Here is a 17,728-nt window from a genome sequence, read left to right on the forward strand (position 1 = left end):
ACAAGGGCATATACTAGCTCCTAGGCTCCTTTCTTGTCTTACAAAGCCTATGAGGCCACATAATCGAGAGAGGGAATCTCCCGTGCCTCGGAAAAGAAAATGTAGGGGTTGTTCCTGCTTTTACTCTTTCCAATTTTTCCAGGTTTTCTATCCAATAATAAGAACATAGACTGCACTTATGTTTGTGGACTTCAATATATGCCTGCAGTTAGTCTTCCTAGAAATGTTTGCCGTGACCGCAATCGGTCACACCTGTATGTTCGGGTAACACTAGATTGTGGATTGAACATGGCATCAAATTTAATACTTAATATCTGTAGCAATCCTGTTCCCAGGGATCGACTTGTTCGATTGACAGTTCGTTCGAATAGATTGTGATGTAAATTGGCTTTTAAAAGTATCGATAACAGAAAGTTATTTCTAAAGTCAAATATGAAATTATAGTTCCCGGATTAAATATTTTGTAGTAGTCTCAATCGGAGGCGTGCATTGTTTCCTCTAACATTTGCCGCGCAGCTTAGCTTTCGGACAGTAGTCCTAACAGATTCTGCTGTCTTCAGCCTCAAATCGACAGCTACTTATCACAAGAAAAGAGCGGTATATCTATTTATTATTGTTTCTTAGACCCACGCCGTGGCTTTGGTCTAGTTAACTATCAGCGACTAAGCAACTAGCCGTTTCCAACCTAATACAGTGTATCTGTTGCTTTCAGCAATAGACTGAGTTTTTTTCTGAAACACATGTACATCATTATTATTATATTAAATCTAACTCGATGGTAATAAATTGCTAATTAATATCAATTAAATCAAATCAAATCAATTTTATTCAAGTAACTTCATCTTCATAAGAAGTGTTTTTGCATATTTAAATACTACCACCGTTTCGGAAAGCAGCTTCCAGCGAGAACAAACGGCAAGAAACTCGATATATATGTCCCTTGTTAACGAATAAAATAGTGATATATATAAAACCTTTATAGTTATATAGGCATTTGTTTTAATATAAACACCGAAGAGATACTTAACGCTAATTATAAATTTAAAAATATTTATCACAAGATGAAACTTAACAATCTCGATGAATTTAAGTAACATTACAAAACTAATGGAGTATTCTTTTCAACGAGTGATAAGGCGTTTAAGACGATCGAAAACACAAAATCACTCGTCGAATCCATTCCACAGTCTTAATGACAATAGTTACCACAAAACATTAGCGCTCTTAATTAAATATTGACCGAACTCAAAATCACTGACTTTTGGTAATTGATGTTAATTGTTTCTGTGTTTGTGTTTTTTTCAAAGGTATTTTTTTTATAATATAGGTAGGCGGACGTGCCAATGGGCCATCTGATGGTAAGTGGTCACCATCGCCCGCAAAGGTGCTGTAAGAAATTTTAACCATTCTTCACATCGCCAATGTGCCACCAACCGTGGGATCTCAGATGTTATGTCCCTTGTGCCTGTAGTTACACTGACTCACTCGCCCTTCAAACTGGATCACAACAATACTAGGTACTGCTGTTTGGCGATAAATTCACATTCATCAATTTAAAAAAAACACTTGTGCATCTCGTGACGCCCGACAGAAGTGATAACTTAGACTGTCCGAAATAGTGCTAAATAGCGCTAGAGTGAGAGAGGAGGAACCTGCCTACCGCTGCCGCATGCGTAAGTGAAAAGAATCCAGACAGGCTGGCGCCGTAACGCGTTACGTAACGAAGCGGTTTACCCTCCCATAAGAAGTTATCAGTTCAAACTGTTTTTAATGCGCTATTATTTTATAACAAACATTATTTTTTAAATTTTGAGTTCTGTCGATGCTTTACTAAGAGAGCGATATTTATGTATCGCCTATAAGAATTCTAGTAAGTAAGTAGCGCCAAAAACATTTGTTGTAAGTTCACCAGGTGACATTATTCGATAGACATATAAACTCTTAGTAACAGTAGTCTTATAGTATATTTTTCGTCTTCAAAGTATCCTCCATTCGATTGCAGACCGGTCAGGAACACACTCTCTCAGCGGTTAGAGCTCCACATGTGATTTTTTTGAAATAAATGAAGAATTTACAATTTAAAGAACGCTGCTGTCTTCTAAGGATACAACGTTCTTGTCCAATTCCGCAGAGGACAGCTTGTTGAAACGCTTCTTCTTGTCCTCTTTACCGCGGTGCTTCTTGTGAGTTTTGTTCTGTTGAATACAAAGTAAAGATCTGTTAGGAATGTAACAATTGGTAAAAAGTAGAAAAATTGTCTATGTTTGTATGGACATATATCTCATTGTCTTTGATTAGTAGGTATTTACGCCTTAATACCGCCGCAGCAAAAACAATCTCCGAATGCACCGATATCGGTTAGGTTAGGTTTTATTTATTTATTTAAAAATAGAACAGAATCTAACCAGCCTGTATCGGTGCACTCACAGTTTCGCGGCGGCGGCGTCAGCTCGCAAGGAGCAGAAGTAGCAAGGCGCGGCTCACCTTGCGCTTCTTGTGCGCGCGTTTCCTGTGCCTTCGCGCGGCCTCGGCGGACGCGTCGGGCGCGTGCGCGCGGCGTCGGCTGTCCACGGGCGCCACGTACGTCGGCGCGGGCCCCTGACCACACGAGTATTTGTTAACATTAACTAACCTTTCGACATTTCTACGAAACATATTTATCACTTCATGATTTATTATTTTTACTTGGTTATCTTCCTGTAATAATAATAATATGTCCGTATATTTACAATTAAGTGATTTATGATATAATTGCATTTTCTAGCTATCTCAATATTTATAGAGCAACGCTTTGAACTACAGACTTAAAATTTGAAGGAAATTTTCGTATCACAAGAGAGGTGACTAAGTGCTAAGGTGCTAAATTTTCATTCAAAATGCTGATCGACTCATCTAAAGTATGTCTCTTGTAAGCACTTCAAGATACATTCATAGGCTCGTATATGTTTCTGGGATTAGAGAAACGTGTCCCCGGCTAGTACTATTTACATAACTTATCAACATGATACTTGTTGGCTGGTAATAAAAGACGAAATTGTCCTGAATTAGGCAACGGGGCAGTCGCGGGGCTCAGGGACATACTTAACCGGCGGAGTAAAGTGATATCTGAGGCACGGGAGTACAAAAGTACCACTGCGCTGAGGTGGGCCATCACAATGTCATTAGAGTTTCTGTTTGTTGAACTCCAGGAACTCAGTATATGCAGCCGTCACGAGACCAGCGAGACAGAGAATCCTAAGGCTCTTACTAACCTTGGGTGCACTGGCTCGTCTTACTACGCTGTTGCTGGCGTCGCTGAAGTACCCGTTCAGGTTGGTGTCTTCGACAAACAGAGGTTGCTCGCTGGTCACGTCGGTCGCGCTGCGCAGGTACTTGCTGCCGCGGTTCTTTACTGTGAACCTGACGGATTGGAAATCAAGGCAAATCGGTTTATTTTAAGATAGTTGTCGTACGCGATCACTAAATGAAACGGTACGAAGATCGAGATCGCCCTAAACGATGATAGAGACTCGTGCAAACCTGTTTTAAGTAGGTTCCATTCATCAAGTATTTTACCACCAAATGACATTGCTGGGTGAAGAATAAGTGAGCTAGTGTTACGATAAGAATGTGGGAGCGAAAGTTTGAAATAAACAAAAAATTGCTTTGTATGAGTAGCAAACGAAATGGTAGCGTCAACACTTTAACTTAGAAATGAAGAGCATTTTGTAACCAAATGTTGTTCCTGCCACATCACTTCAACCTGTGTCCATTTGAAGGATCTGCATCTTTGAGCGTAAGAAAAAGCGATTATTGTAAGTTATATCGCACTATTAAAAGTATTAGAGCGGTATCAGTTCAGATTCGAGCAACACAGAAGTGAATGAGAAGAACTGAGCATAGCAGGGCGCAACCTACATGACGGTAGGGCTTTGACCGAGCCCGTCTGGGTAGGAACTATCCAGTCATCATATGTTCTACCGTCAAGCAGCAACTTACTTTGTTTTGTCGTGTTCCGGGTGAGTTAGCCAGGCCCAAGGGACTTAATAACTTAGTTCTCAAGTTTGGTGGCGAATTGGAGATGTAAGGAAAGATTAAAATCTTACAGCGCCGTAATGTCAATGGGAGGTGGTGACTACTTACCATCAGGTGGCTCCTATGCCCGTTCGCCAACATATTTCTTCAAAATAAACTGGCATTTTGTAGTTTGGCAACATTACATCAGTGAAGGAAAAGATTCGATTATTACAGTGTAACTGAGTTGACGGTCGGCGAATGCTCAGAACCGAACCTTAGATTGTTACAATTCAGGTGAATGGTCTCAGTGTGGGAGCGCCCTCAGATAAATCGCCGAAAGTATTAAAAGCATATTGTTATGTCTTTCATGTGCCTATCATATAAATATATATGATCGAAGAAGCGTTATTCACGCAAACGGTGTCGAGTGACCGCGGGTAAAAGAGTATTGCCAGCTATCAATTACAAATTTTATAAATATTTTTTAAATGTATTTTAAGTATTTCGTTATGTTTATTTTCTTTCAACGTCATCTCGTAAAAAAGAAACAGTAAATAATTTTAATTTCTAATACCTTTTGTAGTGTTCATTATCAGTGTTGGGTTTTTTTGGTATCTCAAATTCGTCCTTGACATTTTCTTTATCAGCTTTGTGGACCCGTTTGTCTGTTCCCCCCTCAGAACTGGAATTCAAGTTACGATACGTCAACTTGATGATAAGACTAGTATAATATATTATTATTAGTCAGCTTTGACTACGATGTGCACCTTTGTCGAAAAGACAAGAAAAATAAAATCAGTTATGATTGCGGTCAATATACGAGTTTTAAATATATAATGAACGCTGCAAAACTTTACCTAAGTCTACAAATTAAATATCATTAAAATAAACCATTTTTTTTACAAAGCAATTCGTTTAATTTCCCTGTTGAATTAAAGTGCAAGCTTCCTAAAATATTTGACGGTTATCGCATTATTAAAAAAAAAAATCTGTTTTTAATTTTACAGGTAGACTAATCCAAAAAAAAGATCCTTTCGAATCGACCGCAGTACTTATGTTGATCAGTAAACCTGTATGTTAATCACATACCTTGTTTTATTGGTAAACGAGAAAAACTTTTCGACTATTTTTTTGACAATATTGAAATTAGTTTAACGATACGTGCAGTCTAAGTTACCCTGCTCAGTTACCCAATCAAATAAAACATTTCATCACATTGAAATAAACGCAATATTAACAAAACAGCACTATATAGCGCTCAATAATCCTTGGACCGTGTACTAACCGCTTCTCCGCACTGGACAGGTCATTTTCTGGCAGCTTGTTGTGGACTTTTTCGGTCATCCTCTGGACGACATTTTCAATATCTCTCATCCGGTTCCCGATCGCGTCCACCAGTGCCTGAAGACCGGATGACTTTTCTTTCTTTTCGTCCGGATTCTATATGATTTACAAATACTTACATACTTCAAATTTAGGAGAAAGCTGTTTAATTATTTAACAAACCTTGTCACTCACAACAGGATCACATACGTGTATATATTGCGAATTAAAATAAATGCGAATTGCGATTTAGAGGGTCGGAATTGCAATTCAACGGGGAAATGCTGCTAGCATCCTTGCTACCGTTCCACGCGGTCATGATTTATACAATAACTTTTTTAAATTCATTTTTGTATATATTTAAGGGCATAATGTTAATAATTCTTATGTAAATAAAGATCTAGTCGTGCTGTTTGTGGGTATAATAAATGGCGAGTAAGTGGTACCTGCTTAGAGAGAATGTTATGTAACTAGAGAACATTGTTTGACCTGATTGTTTGACATGTTTGACCAAATAAGCAACGATAAGAAGTTTAACTTACTCGTTGACTTTCAACGTCCGTTGCCGGATCGTGCTCGTTCCATTGGTTTTGAGGAATGTCAGTCCAAATTGCCTGAACATGTAAAATAAGATTATCCTACAGTTCATTGAAACATCACCTCACCATGCAATTAAACAACACATTACATTTGGGTAAAGAAAAGTGTCAATCGTGCAGATATGAAATCTATCTATCCTTGAAGTTATGTCGCCCTGGTACATAGATTGATTCGTTTGTAGAAAACACCAAAAGGTATAGAAATAATTGTTACTTGAGCAAAGATAGACAGACGATGGACATCCATCGTCTAGCTTCGCCAAGGTACTCATCGGTGAATAGATAATATTTCTTATAGGTCTAATGTCTATGGCCAATATTGACCACTAGACATCAAGTGCCCTAATCGCCAGTCCACTTACCCTTTATAAATAAATAAAAAGTAATCCATATGAAAATGTGGCCTCTCCCATAAATGAATGAAATCTACAATCGTTTGGACTTGGCGTAGTTCCCCTCATCACATCACGAAATGTTGCTGGTAGGGCGCTCCCGGCGCTCGTTATATTTGGGACAGAGAGAGGCGGACACGTTTACCTTCGGTTGTATGTTTTGGGTAACTCCGAACCCATCCAACGTCTTCTCATCTGATGTGTCTTGTAACTGAAATCATAAACTTCAATTAATTGAAGTCTAATTTTATTTATTGTAAGCCGCTGTGCAATTACGGTTACCTAGCCGTTAGATAGAGCTCGGTATTTGTTAAGACATAAATAGATTTTGACACTTATGTAGGCAAATTCTCGAAATTCATATAACATATTTCCAAGATTTCCATTTTGAAAGTTTAATCGACGGAATTAATTTTAAATCTCATCAGGACCTGTACAACTATGCTGGACGTCTCTCTGAGGTTTATTTATAAGGTCTTGGAGAGCTGTGAATTATGAATGGCTATAGAAACGTTTGTAACCTTATCACTAGCAGGCGAGTCTTCGAAGTCCACTTCATTATGATCTCTGTTCTCTTCGATGGCTTCAGACCTTGATTGTGGTTTCTTGACGCGTTTGTGCCTAAAGATCGACAACGTTAATTTTATAATTTGCTAAATATTGTATCTTTACTATCGAGATAGTTTCAATCTCTCTAGTGGTACCACCTGTACCTTTGTCTACTCTCTAAGGAGCAGCGTGGTGGAGTAAACGTTAAGGTAGAATATGAGATGATTTCACAGCAGTAGGGCACTTACGCGGTCTTGCTACATTATGTTAAACTAATACTTTTAGGGACAAAATTTAGTAAGCGCTAAGAAATTGAGCCGAGATGGCCCAGTGGTTAGAACGCGAACATCTTAACCAATGATTTCGGGTTCAAACCCAGGCAAGCACCACTGAATTTTCATGTACTTAATTTGTGTTTATAATTCATCTCGTGCTCGGCCGTGAATGAAAACATCGTGAGGAAACCTGCATGTGTCTAATTTCAACGAAATTCTGCCACATGTGTATTCCACCAACCCGCGTTGGAACAGCGTGGTGGAATATGCTCCAAATCTTATCCTCGAAGGGAGAGGAGGCCTTAGCCCACCAGTGGGAAATTTACACGCTGTTAATGTAATGATGTAATGTAAAAAAATTAACAATCTTCGGCTCACTTTAGTTTCCAATGTTTTACTTTTTAATATTGTAGTCGATATAATTTGATTGTGAAATTAACTGATATTACTGACCTCGTCTTATCACTTTTCTGTGGCTTTTCATCGTTTGAAGTGGAGAGTGCGATCTGAGGAAAAAATAAACGAATCAACAAAAACCAAAGATTTTCCATTATTTATATCCGCTTTAATTATCGTTCCAAACTTCCGATAACGACTTCGCCGAAAACAAAACGCCATTTAAACACGAGCATTGATGGTATCGCTGCAAAGCAATGTCAGAGTTACAAAAAAAAAATCGAATAACTCCTTTTAAATTTAATAACGTGCTTTTTAAACATTTGTTTATTATTGAACTGTAATGTAAGGCTTATATTATTTTTAACGTTTTTTAGGCATAGTTGAATATGTCTGCGGAATTTTATACCAGAATCATAATTATTGTATCGAAGGATAAGACTATTAGTAGTGGGTACGAGTGCGGGTACCACGATGTCGGGCGCGGGAGCGGGAGCGGGCGAGGGCACGGACGCGGGCGCGGGCGCGGGCTCGTCGCAGTCGGGCGCTGGAGTGACTTTTTTCGACGATCTTAACATTTGGTCTTGCGACTTCTGTTCCACGTCCGATTGTATTTCGTAAATGGGGCCCGTCGCGATGTTTCTGTAACATGCTTTGACTGAAATTAAACTTTCTACGTCAGAAATATTTCACTGAAACGTTACAAACTTAAAAGTTGCATCAAATTCGACAGAATGTTACTCGCATCACATCTCATCATTTGAAATATCGCTCTAGTCTCACTCAATCGTACTGACACGTATATAAACATAAATATAATTACTAACTTATTTCCAAAATGTTCATCAGATGGCGGCGGTTTCTTCATCTTGTACATATGGCTCCAGGGCGCGGCCGGCAGCGTCTCCCAGGGCTGGCCCAGCACCCTCGTCCAGACCTCTCCCCGAACCACCACCAGACATCTTCACAAAACGTATTTTATATTACAATTAAAGCAATTGCAACTTCTAAGAAAATCTCAAACCAAATTGCTCATTATAAATGTTATATAACATTTATTGATTTTATTAATATCTGAAATCTGGAACATATGAAAGCTGGAATTAATTTTAGGAAGTGCTTTTTTATTTTATCGAGGAAATACGTTTATATATTCGAGAACATTGGTGTCGTCTATCTGTTTATAGACGATAAAATACTGGTAATAATATTATGTATATATTTGATAAGCTAGAATGTCGCACATTCAGGGGCTATTTCACAGACGGCGTAATGAATCGAACCATCTATCAATAAAATCACAACAAAAATGTATGAACTACATATTAGAAGTTAGCTTGAAGGCGTCTTACCTGAGCCTCGTGCAGCAGTACGGGAACTGCATGTTGGTATCCTCCACGACCTCCTCGCATTCTATTGCGGACTCGGGAGCTTCCACGCGCTTGCAGCTGTTGTTCAAATAACGTTAGTCCGATATAATATACGATTGATTAAGCTGATGGCACAAAAACTGCCAGCATTTTACAAATTTTATTATGTCAAATTAGTGATGATCTAAGAGTCGAGATGGCCCAGTGGTTAGAACGCGTGCGTCTTAACCGATGATTTCGGGTTGAAACCCAGAAAAACACCACTGAATTTTCATGTGCTTAATTTGTGTTTATAATTCATCTCGTGCTGGACTGGGAAGGAAAACATCGGGAGGAAACCTGCATATTATGTCTAATTTCAACGAAATTCTGCCACATGTGTATTCCACCAACCCGTATTGGAGAGCAAGGAGCAGAGTGGTGGAATATGCTCCAAACCTTCTGCTCAAAGGGAGAGGAGTAATTTACAGGCTGTTAATGTAATATGATGTAAAAAAGTGATGATTTTAATTTTGGGTGCTACTGTCAGGCCGGTCAGCTTATCGATGAACTCAGTTTAAGTAGTGTTTTGAATACTCACCCCACAGTGTAAATAGCTAGGTTGCGCCCCCCCGGCTGGCAGCGGTGACGCGAACACGAGTACGCGTCTGCCCACTCCGTGTACGCGGCGTGTTTCGTCATCGTCCGTGGATCCGTGCAAACTGTTCATTTTTAATAATAATTTATAAAAAAGAGGTACTTCGATTTTAGTTTTTATTGTCGATAATAATTATATTTAAATCATCAAAATAAACAACTTCGCAAATCTTGCTACCATGATGCGATCCAGATCCTGTAATAAAGATTTGTGTCTTGTAACCATACCTATTTTTAACTTAGTTGTGGGTGTAACATAAGTCCCGCCCGATTTTTTTACTGACATACTCTGTAATTAAAATGGTGGGAAAGATTAACTACTGAGTTTCTTCCCGGTTCTTCTGGGTAGAATCTACTTTCTGAACCGATGGTAGCTTTACATTTAATTCAACACTGTAGTACTTCAAATGTGCTTTTATGAGCCTACTTGAATAAAGAGATGACTGCATTAGAAAACGTCTTGCCGTTTGCCGTCACGGCACATAGCATACGGCGTGACGGTCTTGCAATATGTGCCTTAGATGTTATGGTACATCAATGAACTACTACTAAATAAACTAGCTCAATGATTGATTAGATTTAATAGATGAAGTATTTATATTCTATAAATACTTCAAGATTAATCTTTAAACTTCGTTACAGCATTAGTATATATTCAGATGTAAACATATTTACTCACATTGGTCCTTGTAAGATTCTGTCGCCGGACCGGCCGTTACGACGGCTGTGAAGCATAACGCACTTATAAACTTAAACATCTTAAGCCAAGCAGCGTCAGCGTCTCGGTGCTTTCTATCCTTTAGGTTTTTCCGCAATGTGAAAATGTCAACAGCGTTCAGACAATGCAAGGCGCTCTGCGGTACTGTCGCGGAAGAAATGAGCTCAATTTTAATTGTGTTTTTAATTTTGTATCTTCTCCATATTATAAAACAAAGTCCTTCCACCGCGTCTGTCTGAACGGGATAATCTAAAATTTATCGAAATTATTCTCATTCAGTATCCATCATTGGACGAAGTGATTTTCGAGTATTTTTTATATAGGTGGCAAACGAGCAGGAGGCTTATCTGATGGAAAGTAACGACCACCGCCCATGGACATCTGCAACACTGGGGCGCAGGCGTTGCGTTGCCGGCCTTTAAGAAATGTGTACGCTCATTTCTTTAAGGTTCCCAAGTCGTATCGGTCCAGAAAAAGCGCCGGCCAAAGCTGGTTCCACATATAATGCTTGAGAGCTTTACTGGATCATGATATTTAAACGTTTCATGAACCTCACCTTACTCTATCCATATGGGACTTGTAGCTAGTAATAATAAGTAAAATTTTCTTTTCTAGTGTCTTGTTTTCGAGGAACATACAATTTAAAATAATATAATATTAGTACGCTGTCAGCTCATGCAACCCGCAATTGCCGCAAGTAATGATTAATTTCATTTGTGACGTATAATAACTAAAATAATGAAATGTTAATAATGGCTATTGTTTTCGACGCATGTTCTGATTTCATTTTTTTTATACCTGTAGTCGTTGGGTTTGAACGGCCCCACCTTATTAAGACCTAGGTATTTCGCCTGATCGACCGTTAGTTCCTTCAGATGAGCGTCGAACCTCAGCAAATGTAAGCTTGCTACGTACTCGTCCATTTTCTTTAGTTAGAGGTATACTCTGCCTGAAATTATATATTATTGTTTTTAAATATCCGTACAAATTAATGTTTCTTGTGGCATTAGCTCGTGGTCGTGCAAGTGAGCTACCTGATGGTAAGTGCCTCACATCGCCGTTGCACCACCGACGGGAACTAAGATGTTGTCCCGTGTGACGATTCAAAAGTGCTCGTAAAAGCCTACTTTAATATAGTATATTTTGATTTTGATCGATAAAACGGTGTCGAAGTATTAATCTCAACAGATAAACTAAATAATGTTAAGCTTAGTGATATTCATTTATTTGAGCTTTAAACAATACAGCTTTAGTTAATCTGTAGCGTTTCTTCGTAACGATACATCGCACGTTCACACCGCTAAGGTGTTTTGTTTAAAAATAAACTACAAACACACGTCCGGAGAAGTTGTAAAGATTGCTACCGAGAGATTAACTGCTTTAACCAACTACGACGCGATTAAGTCGGTAATGGTTTAGCACTTTATTAAACGTATTATAGACAGAATATACTTAATAGGTATAGCTTGGAAGCCTGTAAAGGTGGTGAGACGGAGTGGATACCGCTGATTTTTTAGTGGGTATTTCGGTAAACTGGGCGCACTTTAAATTACAGCCTGTGTAATGCCTCAATCCTGATATTATTTACTAAAATATCTAAGCGGAGATGTTCGATTATGTTATCTTTGTATAGTATTTGTCGAGACCATCAATAATGTTTACATTCTGTATTACATGGTATTGATAAGGACATGGTGTAGCGCCATGTCCTTATCAATACCCATAAATTGTTTAAAGATATTTCATATATTGATTCTTTTGTGTATTGAATAAGAATTATTTACATTCAGGACACGAATTTATATAACGTCGAATTGAAATGATTTAAAATGCCAGGATGAGGGCCTTCTTTATTTAATTGATTAAGTATTTAAAATACTTAAGATTATACATATATATTACATTTACATTACATTAGCAGCCTGTAAATTTCCCACTGCTGGGCTAAAATTTCCCACTGCTGGGCTAAGGCCTCCTCTCTCTTTGAGGAGAAGGTTTGGAGCATATTCCACCACACTGCTCCAAAGCGGATTGGTGGAATACACATGTGGCAGAATTTCGTTGAAATTAGACACATGCATGTTTCCTCACGATGTTTTCCTTCACCGCCGAGCAATTATAAACACAAATTCAGCACATGAAAATTCAGTGGTGCCTCCCTGGGTTTGAATCCGAAATCATCGGTTAAGATGCACGCGTTCTAACCACTGGGCCATCTCGGCTCATTACATATATATATAATGGAATATATCAACCCACTTTCTAGCATATTCTTTATCATAAAATAATAAAAACTATATGAAAAGAATCCATGAAAGAAATCCAAGGAGCTTTTTTGTAGTATTTACAAAAATATGCTCACAATAAGTGACGTATGAGTAGCATCGGAATGAGGGTTCCGTACCTCCACATAATACTAAAAACTTTTTTCGGTTTTTGGATTTTTAATACATATAAGCTAAGTTTTTTGTCGAATTTCATGATTCTAGGTCAACAGAAAGTGTGGGTTTTGACTCCCTTTCCGAATGTGTGGGAAATACGACGCACAACAGTCATATCTTGTGATTGCGTCGATTTAGAGTTTCGTTTTCCCAACTCCAAGGAACCGCAGATTTCAGTATTTATTTTATATTAATATCAACTTTATGCGTTCCTGAGTAAAGGCCTCGACGGACAGACGGACAGACAAGGAAGTGGTTCCTTTTTAACATGTTCCACACTCGTGCTCGTGAAGCCATTGGTTTTAAGTTGAACCTCCTTCTATCGGAGGAGAGAGTAGAGGTTACTTGTATTTATGCACATACATATACGCTGTTTTTAGTGCCGGTGTATTGATTACTCCCGTGACTGTCTATCGTGAAAGTTAGTATTTTTTATTATTTTTAAGTGAAATTGAACATCACCTAAATCATATCTGATAAGCGCCAGAGTCCTTCCGAAGCATTGAACTTGGGCCCTATTCCGATAACGTATCTCACCACAACATCACGGCCACTCATGGTAAATCCAAAAGTTCATCGCTTTCGTTATCAGGAACATACTATATATCTAATATGTTTAGAATTGAAAAAACAATTTTTGAACGTATCCGTCTGTTTGTGAATATTCTGTGAACGTGCTCGTCCTTGTGATGTATGAAAACCATGAAATATAACTTGATTAATGTGATAAAATCCTCTCTATCCAAAAGTCTCATGAACCAGCGAATTCTGACCTCCCCAAAATTTCATTATGGTCAGGTTTACCTACCCGAGGAACTGATATATTTTCATTAGGGAAACTATTAATAGTCATTCCATGGTCTCCGCCTTCCAAACATATCCCCGATCGTGGAAACGGGATGTGGATGATACACGCTGCTTCCATAATAGCCGAGATTACCTTAACTATACTAGAAATTTATTTTAAAGGTACCTTCACCTTGTCACCAATCTAGACAAATATTTGATCACAGACACCCACCCGGGACACCAACCTCTATACTCTTTTCCAGTTTGATGGTCGAGTGAGTTAGCGTAACCACAGGCATGTGCCGTGTCTATGGACAAAGTTTGACCTCATGTCCGAGAACGGTCACTTCCTACCAAGTAGTCCGTTTACACGTCTGGCTTCCAAAAAGAAATTAATTCAATATCCCGACGACCGGAGACGCGCGTTTTATCCGCTCGTATTTCGTAAATAGATAACGTATCAAATAAATACAGAATGTAGACGTAACAGGAATCCAGTCAAAAGTCAATCTTTGGACAAAATGGACGTTATTGGAGCCTTCGTCTTTTTCATATTGGTGAGTGATTTTACGTACATAATATTAAATCAATCATGAAAACAATAATAAATAATTCATGTCTTTTTTGTAATGCTTAACTGACAAAACTATTCAACCAATTTACATAAAACTTATACCGGAAGATGCGCGTGCCGGGGAAGGTTTAGTATATATGTATATAATATTCTTATAGAAGTACCTGCGCTTCGCAGTTTTAAACTGAGTCTGTTGACGCAGCAAACGTGAATTTCTTGTTCTTGTTAAATACAATTATTTTCACAAATCAATCATGGTTTAAAGTAAGGTTTCTAAACTAACGTTCATATTAAAATAACCCCCTTATTGACATTGTATTGTTGAGTAATGTTTTTTGATATTCTTTAGAATGTCAAAAACTGATGACAGAGGTTTGTGCAATAATCACCTCGTATATTTGTTATAGTCAGTTTATTATAACGCTCTCCTAATTAAATACTGACTGTAATCAAAATCACTAAGTTTTAGTAATTTATTTTATATATTTTATTGTAAATACGATATTTTTGAAATATCTGTAGTATTGTAACTAAAAATCGTAAGACAAAATTTAAACCACACCTATTGTCTTAAACATATACTTGTAGTAATGACAACAAGGTAAAATACCTTCATTAATTTAAAATATTGTTTTTTAATTTAACCCTTTAGAGTGGAGCCGTTATTTTTAAAAAACATATATTTTTTTGTTTTACTAAGGAGCCTTTGGTATTGGCTTCGAAACATCGGACACGAATTACAAATTCAAGATCTATTTTGTGTACACTAAACGAAAGCAGCTGTCTGTCCGTGTACCGAACTTTTCGCTCTTTATTCAATTAAATAGTTTATTATAATATTTTCATACTAATTATATCTATACCTTTAAAACTGTAGGTTTTCGTTATTTCGAACGTGGCGGCCGTGGTTTTCAGTACGAACTCACTTCGCATTTAAACTGACTTGGATAGGTAGTTTTGATGCTTGTATCCTTTAAGTGTTATGATTTTATAGTTTATATCGTATACACGTTCTGATATTCCACGCCACTATTCAGTAATAATAATATAGTAATTATTTATGTTCTTGTAAAAATGATTTTACAAGACTTTTTGTTTTTTTTTAACCATAAATATTACTTATTTAACATAAGAATTGATAACATTAAGTGCTTAAATATATATACAAATATGAATTAATAATAGTTACTGTACAAATATTGACCGCGTGGAATTGAGAAATTGAGACTTGTCCGCTATTAATATAATATTATAATAACAAAAAACTCGAATACTAGCGGATAACGGTTACGCTAGTCGGCGTAGTAAATCTTTTGTGGGACGATGTATTCGGTTTTACAGTATGATCATGGAAAACGTTGCAAAATTCCCCACGAAATGTTTCCATATAGGTTTTCATATAACTTAAAATATAGGTGCAGTCCATAATTGTATCACTTCTGGGAAAAGCGCTTCCAAAGCGGGTCAACTACAACTTTTTCTCATAGCACAGTTAGGAGGAAATCCCAAAAGATAACCCATTCCTTACGTCACCAATGTGCAAACGACCTTGGGAACTGAGATGTTATATATCCCTTGTACCTGTAGATGCACTGGCTCACTCATCCTTCGAGCCAGAACAACAATACATGAATAATACTAAGTATTGCTGCTTTCGGTAGAATATACGACGAGTGCGGGTAGCTACTCATAACGGCTTGCACAATAGCCTACCACAGAGTGACGCAATTAATAAGCAATACATCTTAAAACAAAACGGTTTCGGACGGTGAAGTTCAACACGAGAACAATTAATATAATCATAAATTAAGTACTTAAAATCAATATAAATAAATAAATAAATATTACATTATACATTACTCTGAACCCAATGTAAGTAGCTAAAGCACTTGTGTTATGAAAAATCAGAAGTAACGACGGTACCACATACACTCAGACCCAAGACAACATACAAAACTAATGAACTTTTTCTACATCGACTCGGCCGGGAATCGAACCCGGGACCTAGGAGTGGCGTACCCCTGAAAACCGTTGTACACACTACTCGACCACGGAGGTCGTCATATCATTGCTTCTTGGGTTGGCGTATTTAATATTTGTATTTAATCATTTCAATGAAGTGAATACTTTTGGTACGTACTATTGTGTTTAAAAATCAATTTGAATACGAATACATTGTTTTGTTCGACCTAATTTGCAAATGTACACGTCAGCGTTACATTCAAGTGATGCCAGTCATTTAACATCACGTGACGGTTATTCATATTATATAAAAAAAAAAAACAAGTTTATTTTACAAGATATTTTTAACGTAATTTCTTTTTTAACAATTTTAGACGATTTTATTTATTAGCAGAACACATCAGATGTGATTGTCCTGTCCATATAATTTATTGTTATGAATATATCGTGTTAGTAAGAACTAATAAAGTTATCTGTGATCATGGCCCATTGAAGTGAAAGTCTCTTTAGCCGCGTTGAGCGATTTTTCCGGAGAAAACACCGAGCTCGTCACGTATACATATGTATGTATATGTACATCAGGGATGTTATAGATCATTTCGGATCTGGATCAGGATATATGAAAAATATTTTACCGGTTTCAAAAACGGTTCCGGGTACGAAATAATTTCGAATTATCCGATTGTTTCGAATGGTTTTAGTGACGGATACTTGTTATTTAATATATGTTTCGATAATTATTAAACTTTATGGATATAATTAACTTAGGTAAGGTTTGGTAGCATTCAGTGCTTAAATATATACAAATTTATTACATTACAATTAGTTGAGAAGATTCTTAGGTAATAAAATAAAATTTTATAAATTTGGACCTCCGACGTCTGAACTTATAAACTAAACCTTTATTGTTTTAATGCTCGAGGGTCATAGGTACTGCAGCAGGACAGCTTAACTTGAACTTGTGGGCTACACGGCTGTAGCCCAACTGTATTTTAATGATTTCCACAAATACCTCAAGTATGCCATGAATTCAGACGAGATAGGAAATATGGTAATGTTGCTCTTGGAAAAAAAATCGCGCCGTCATATAGCTCCGCCAATAATTTCAATACACCTTGCTGGTGAGTTTTATAAATTTTACTCAAATTAAAAAAAGTCCCACCAATTTTATACAATATATACTTACCCTACGCCTTCCCAAGGGTTCTCTGTGCAATTAAAATATTCATGACATCTTTATCCATAGTAAAAATACATGCGTCCAATCCTCACTAATATTATAAAGGCGAAAGTTTGAATGTATCAATACTTGTTTCTCTTTCACGTAAAAGCTATTGTACATATGCATCAGAATAAAGCATATGCTATCATTTATAAAGATATTGTGTAAATAATTCCTGACAACCAACGGAAGCTGCGGGCAAAAACTATCAAAATAATAAAAAGGTGAGGCACATGGCATTCGCGATGCTGCGACGGTGGCTTACTCTCGCAGGTTCTTCCGTCAAGAAACTATATATGAAAAACAAAAGTACAGTACAGAGGACAGAAGTCCCACTGCAATCGTCTAAATGAAAGAGTACCCTAAGATCTGATAAAAATAAACTTTAGAAATCCACTCTGTATCCACAATTCAATCCAAGACAGGGAGGTTCTGCATGTTCATTGTTCAACCCTGGCTTAGGTTACGTGACCTTTCCCTAATCTT

The 17,728-nt window shown here is 37.4% G+C and overlaps 2 protein-coding genes across 3 annotated transcripts in view; one reads left to right on the top strand and one right to left on the bottom strand.

Annotated features, from left to right (window-relative positions):
* The window catches only part of LOC113391780 (aldo-keto reductase AKR2E4-like), a 168,458-nt gene that overhangs the window by 138,353 nt on the left and 12,377 nt on the right, over nt 1-17,728 (top strand). The window contains exon 1 of one of the 2 annotated variants that reach the window (XM_026627853.2): nt 13,980-14,041. The exons of the other annotated variant lie outside the window; for it this stretch is intronic. Within the exon in view, the coding sequence (XP_026483638.2) occupies nt 14,006-14,041 (36 nt within the window). The 5' untranslated portion in view covers nt 13,980-14,005. Of the gene's footprint in view, nt 1-13,979; nt 14,042-17,728 lie in introns of those variants that run through there. 2 annotated transcript variants of the gene reach the window in all.
* LOC113391797 (uncharacterized) lies at nt 2,079-10,340 on the bottom strand. The gene is made up of 14 exons (XM_064219407.1): nt 10,216-10,340; nt 9,481-9,601; nt 8,883-8,978; nt 8,358-8,492; nt 7,989-8,172; nt 7,588-7,640; nt 6,832-6,931; nt 6,456-6,521; nt 5,862-5,933; nt 5,282-5,436; nt 4,571-4,678; nt 3,252-3,399; nt 2,485-2,598; nt 2,079-2,195 (listed from the first exon to the last, which is right to left on the bottom strand). Exons 1-14 carry the CDS (start codon nt 10,292-10,294, stop codon nt 2,079-2,081), a joined length of 1,548 nt encoding a protein of 515 aa, XP_064075477.1. The 5' UTR covers nt 10,295-10,340.

This window comes from Vanessa tameamea, chromosome 28 (genome assembly GCF_037043105.1).
Source record: "Vanessa tameamea isolate UH-Manoa-2023 chromosome 28, ilVanTame1 primary haplotype, whole genome shotgun sequence".
Classification (NCBI taxonomy): Eukaryota; Metazoa; Arthropoda; class Insecta; order Lepidoptera; family Nymphalidae; genus Vanessa; species Vanessa tameamea.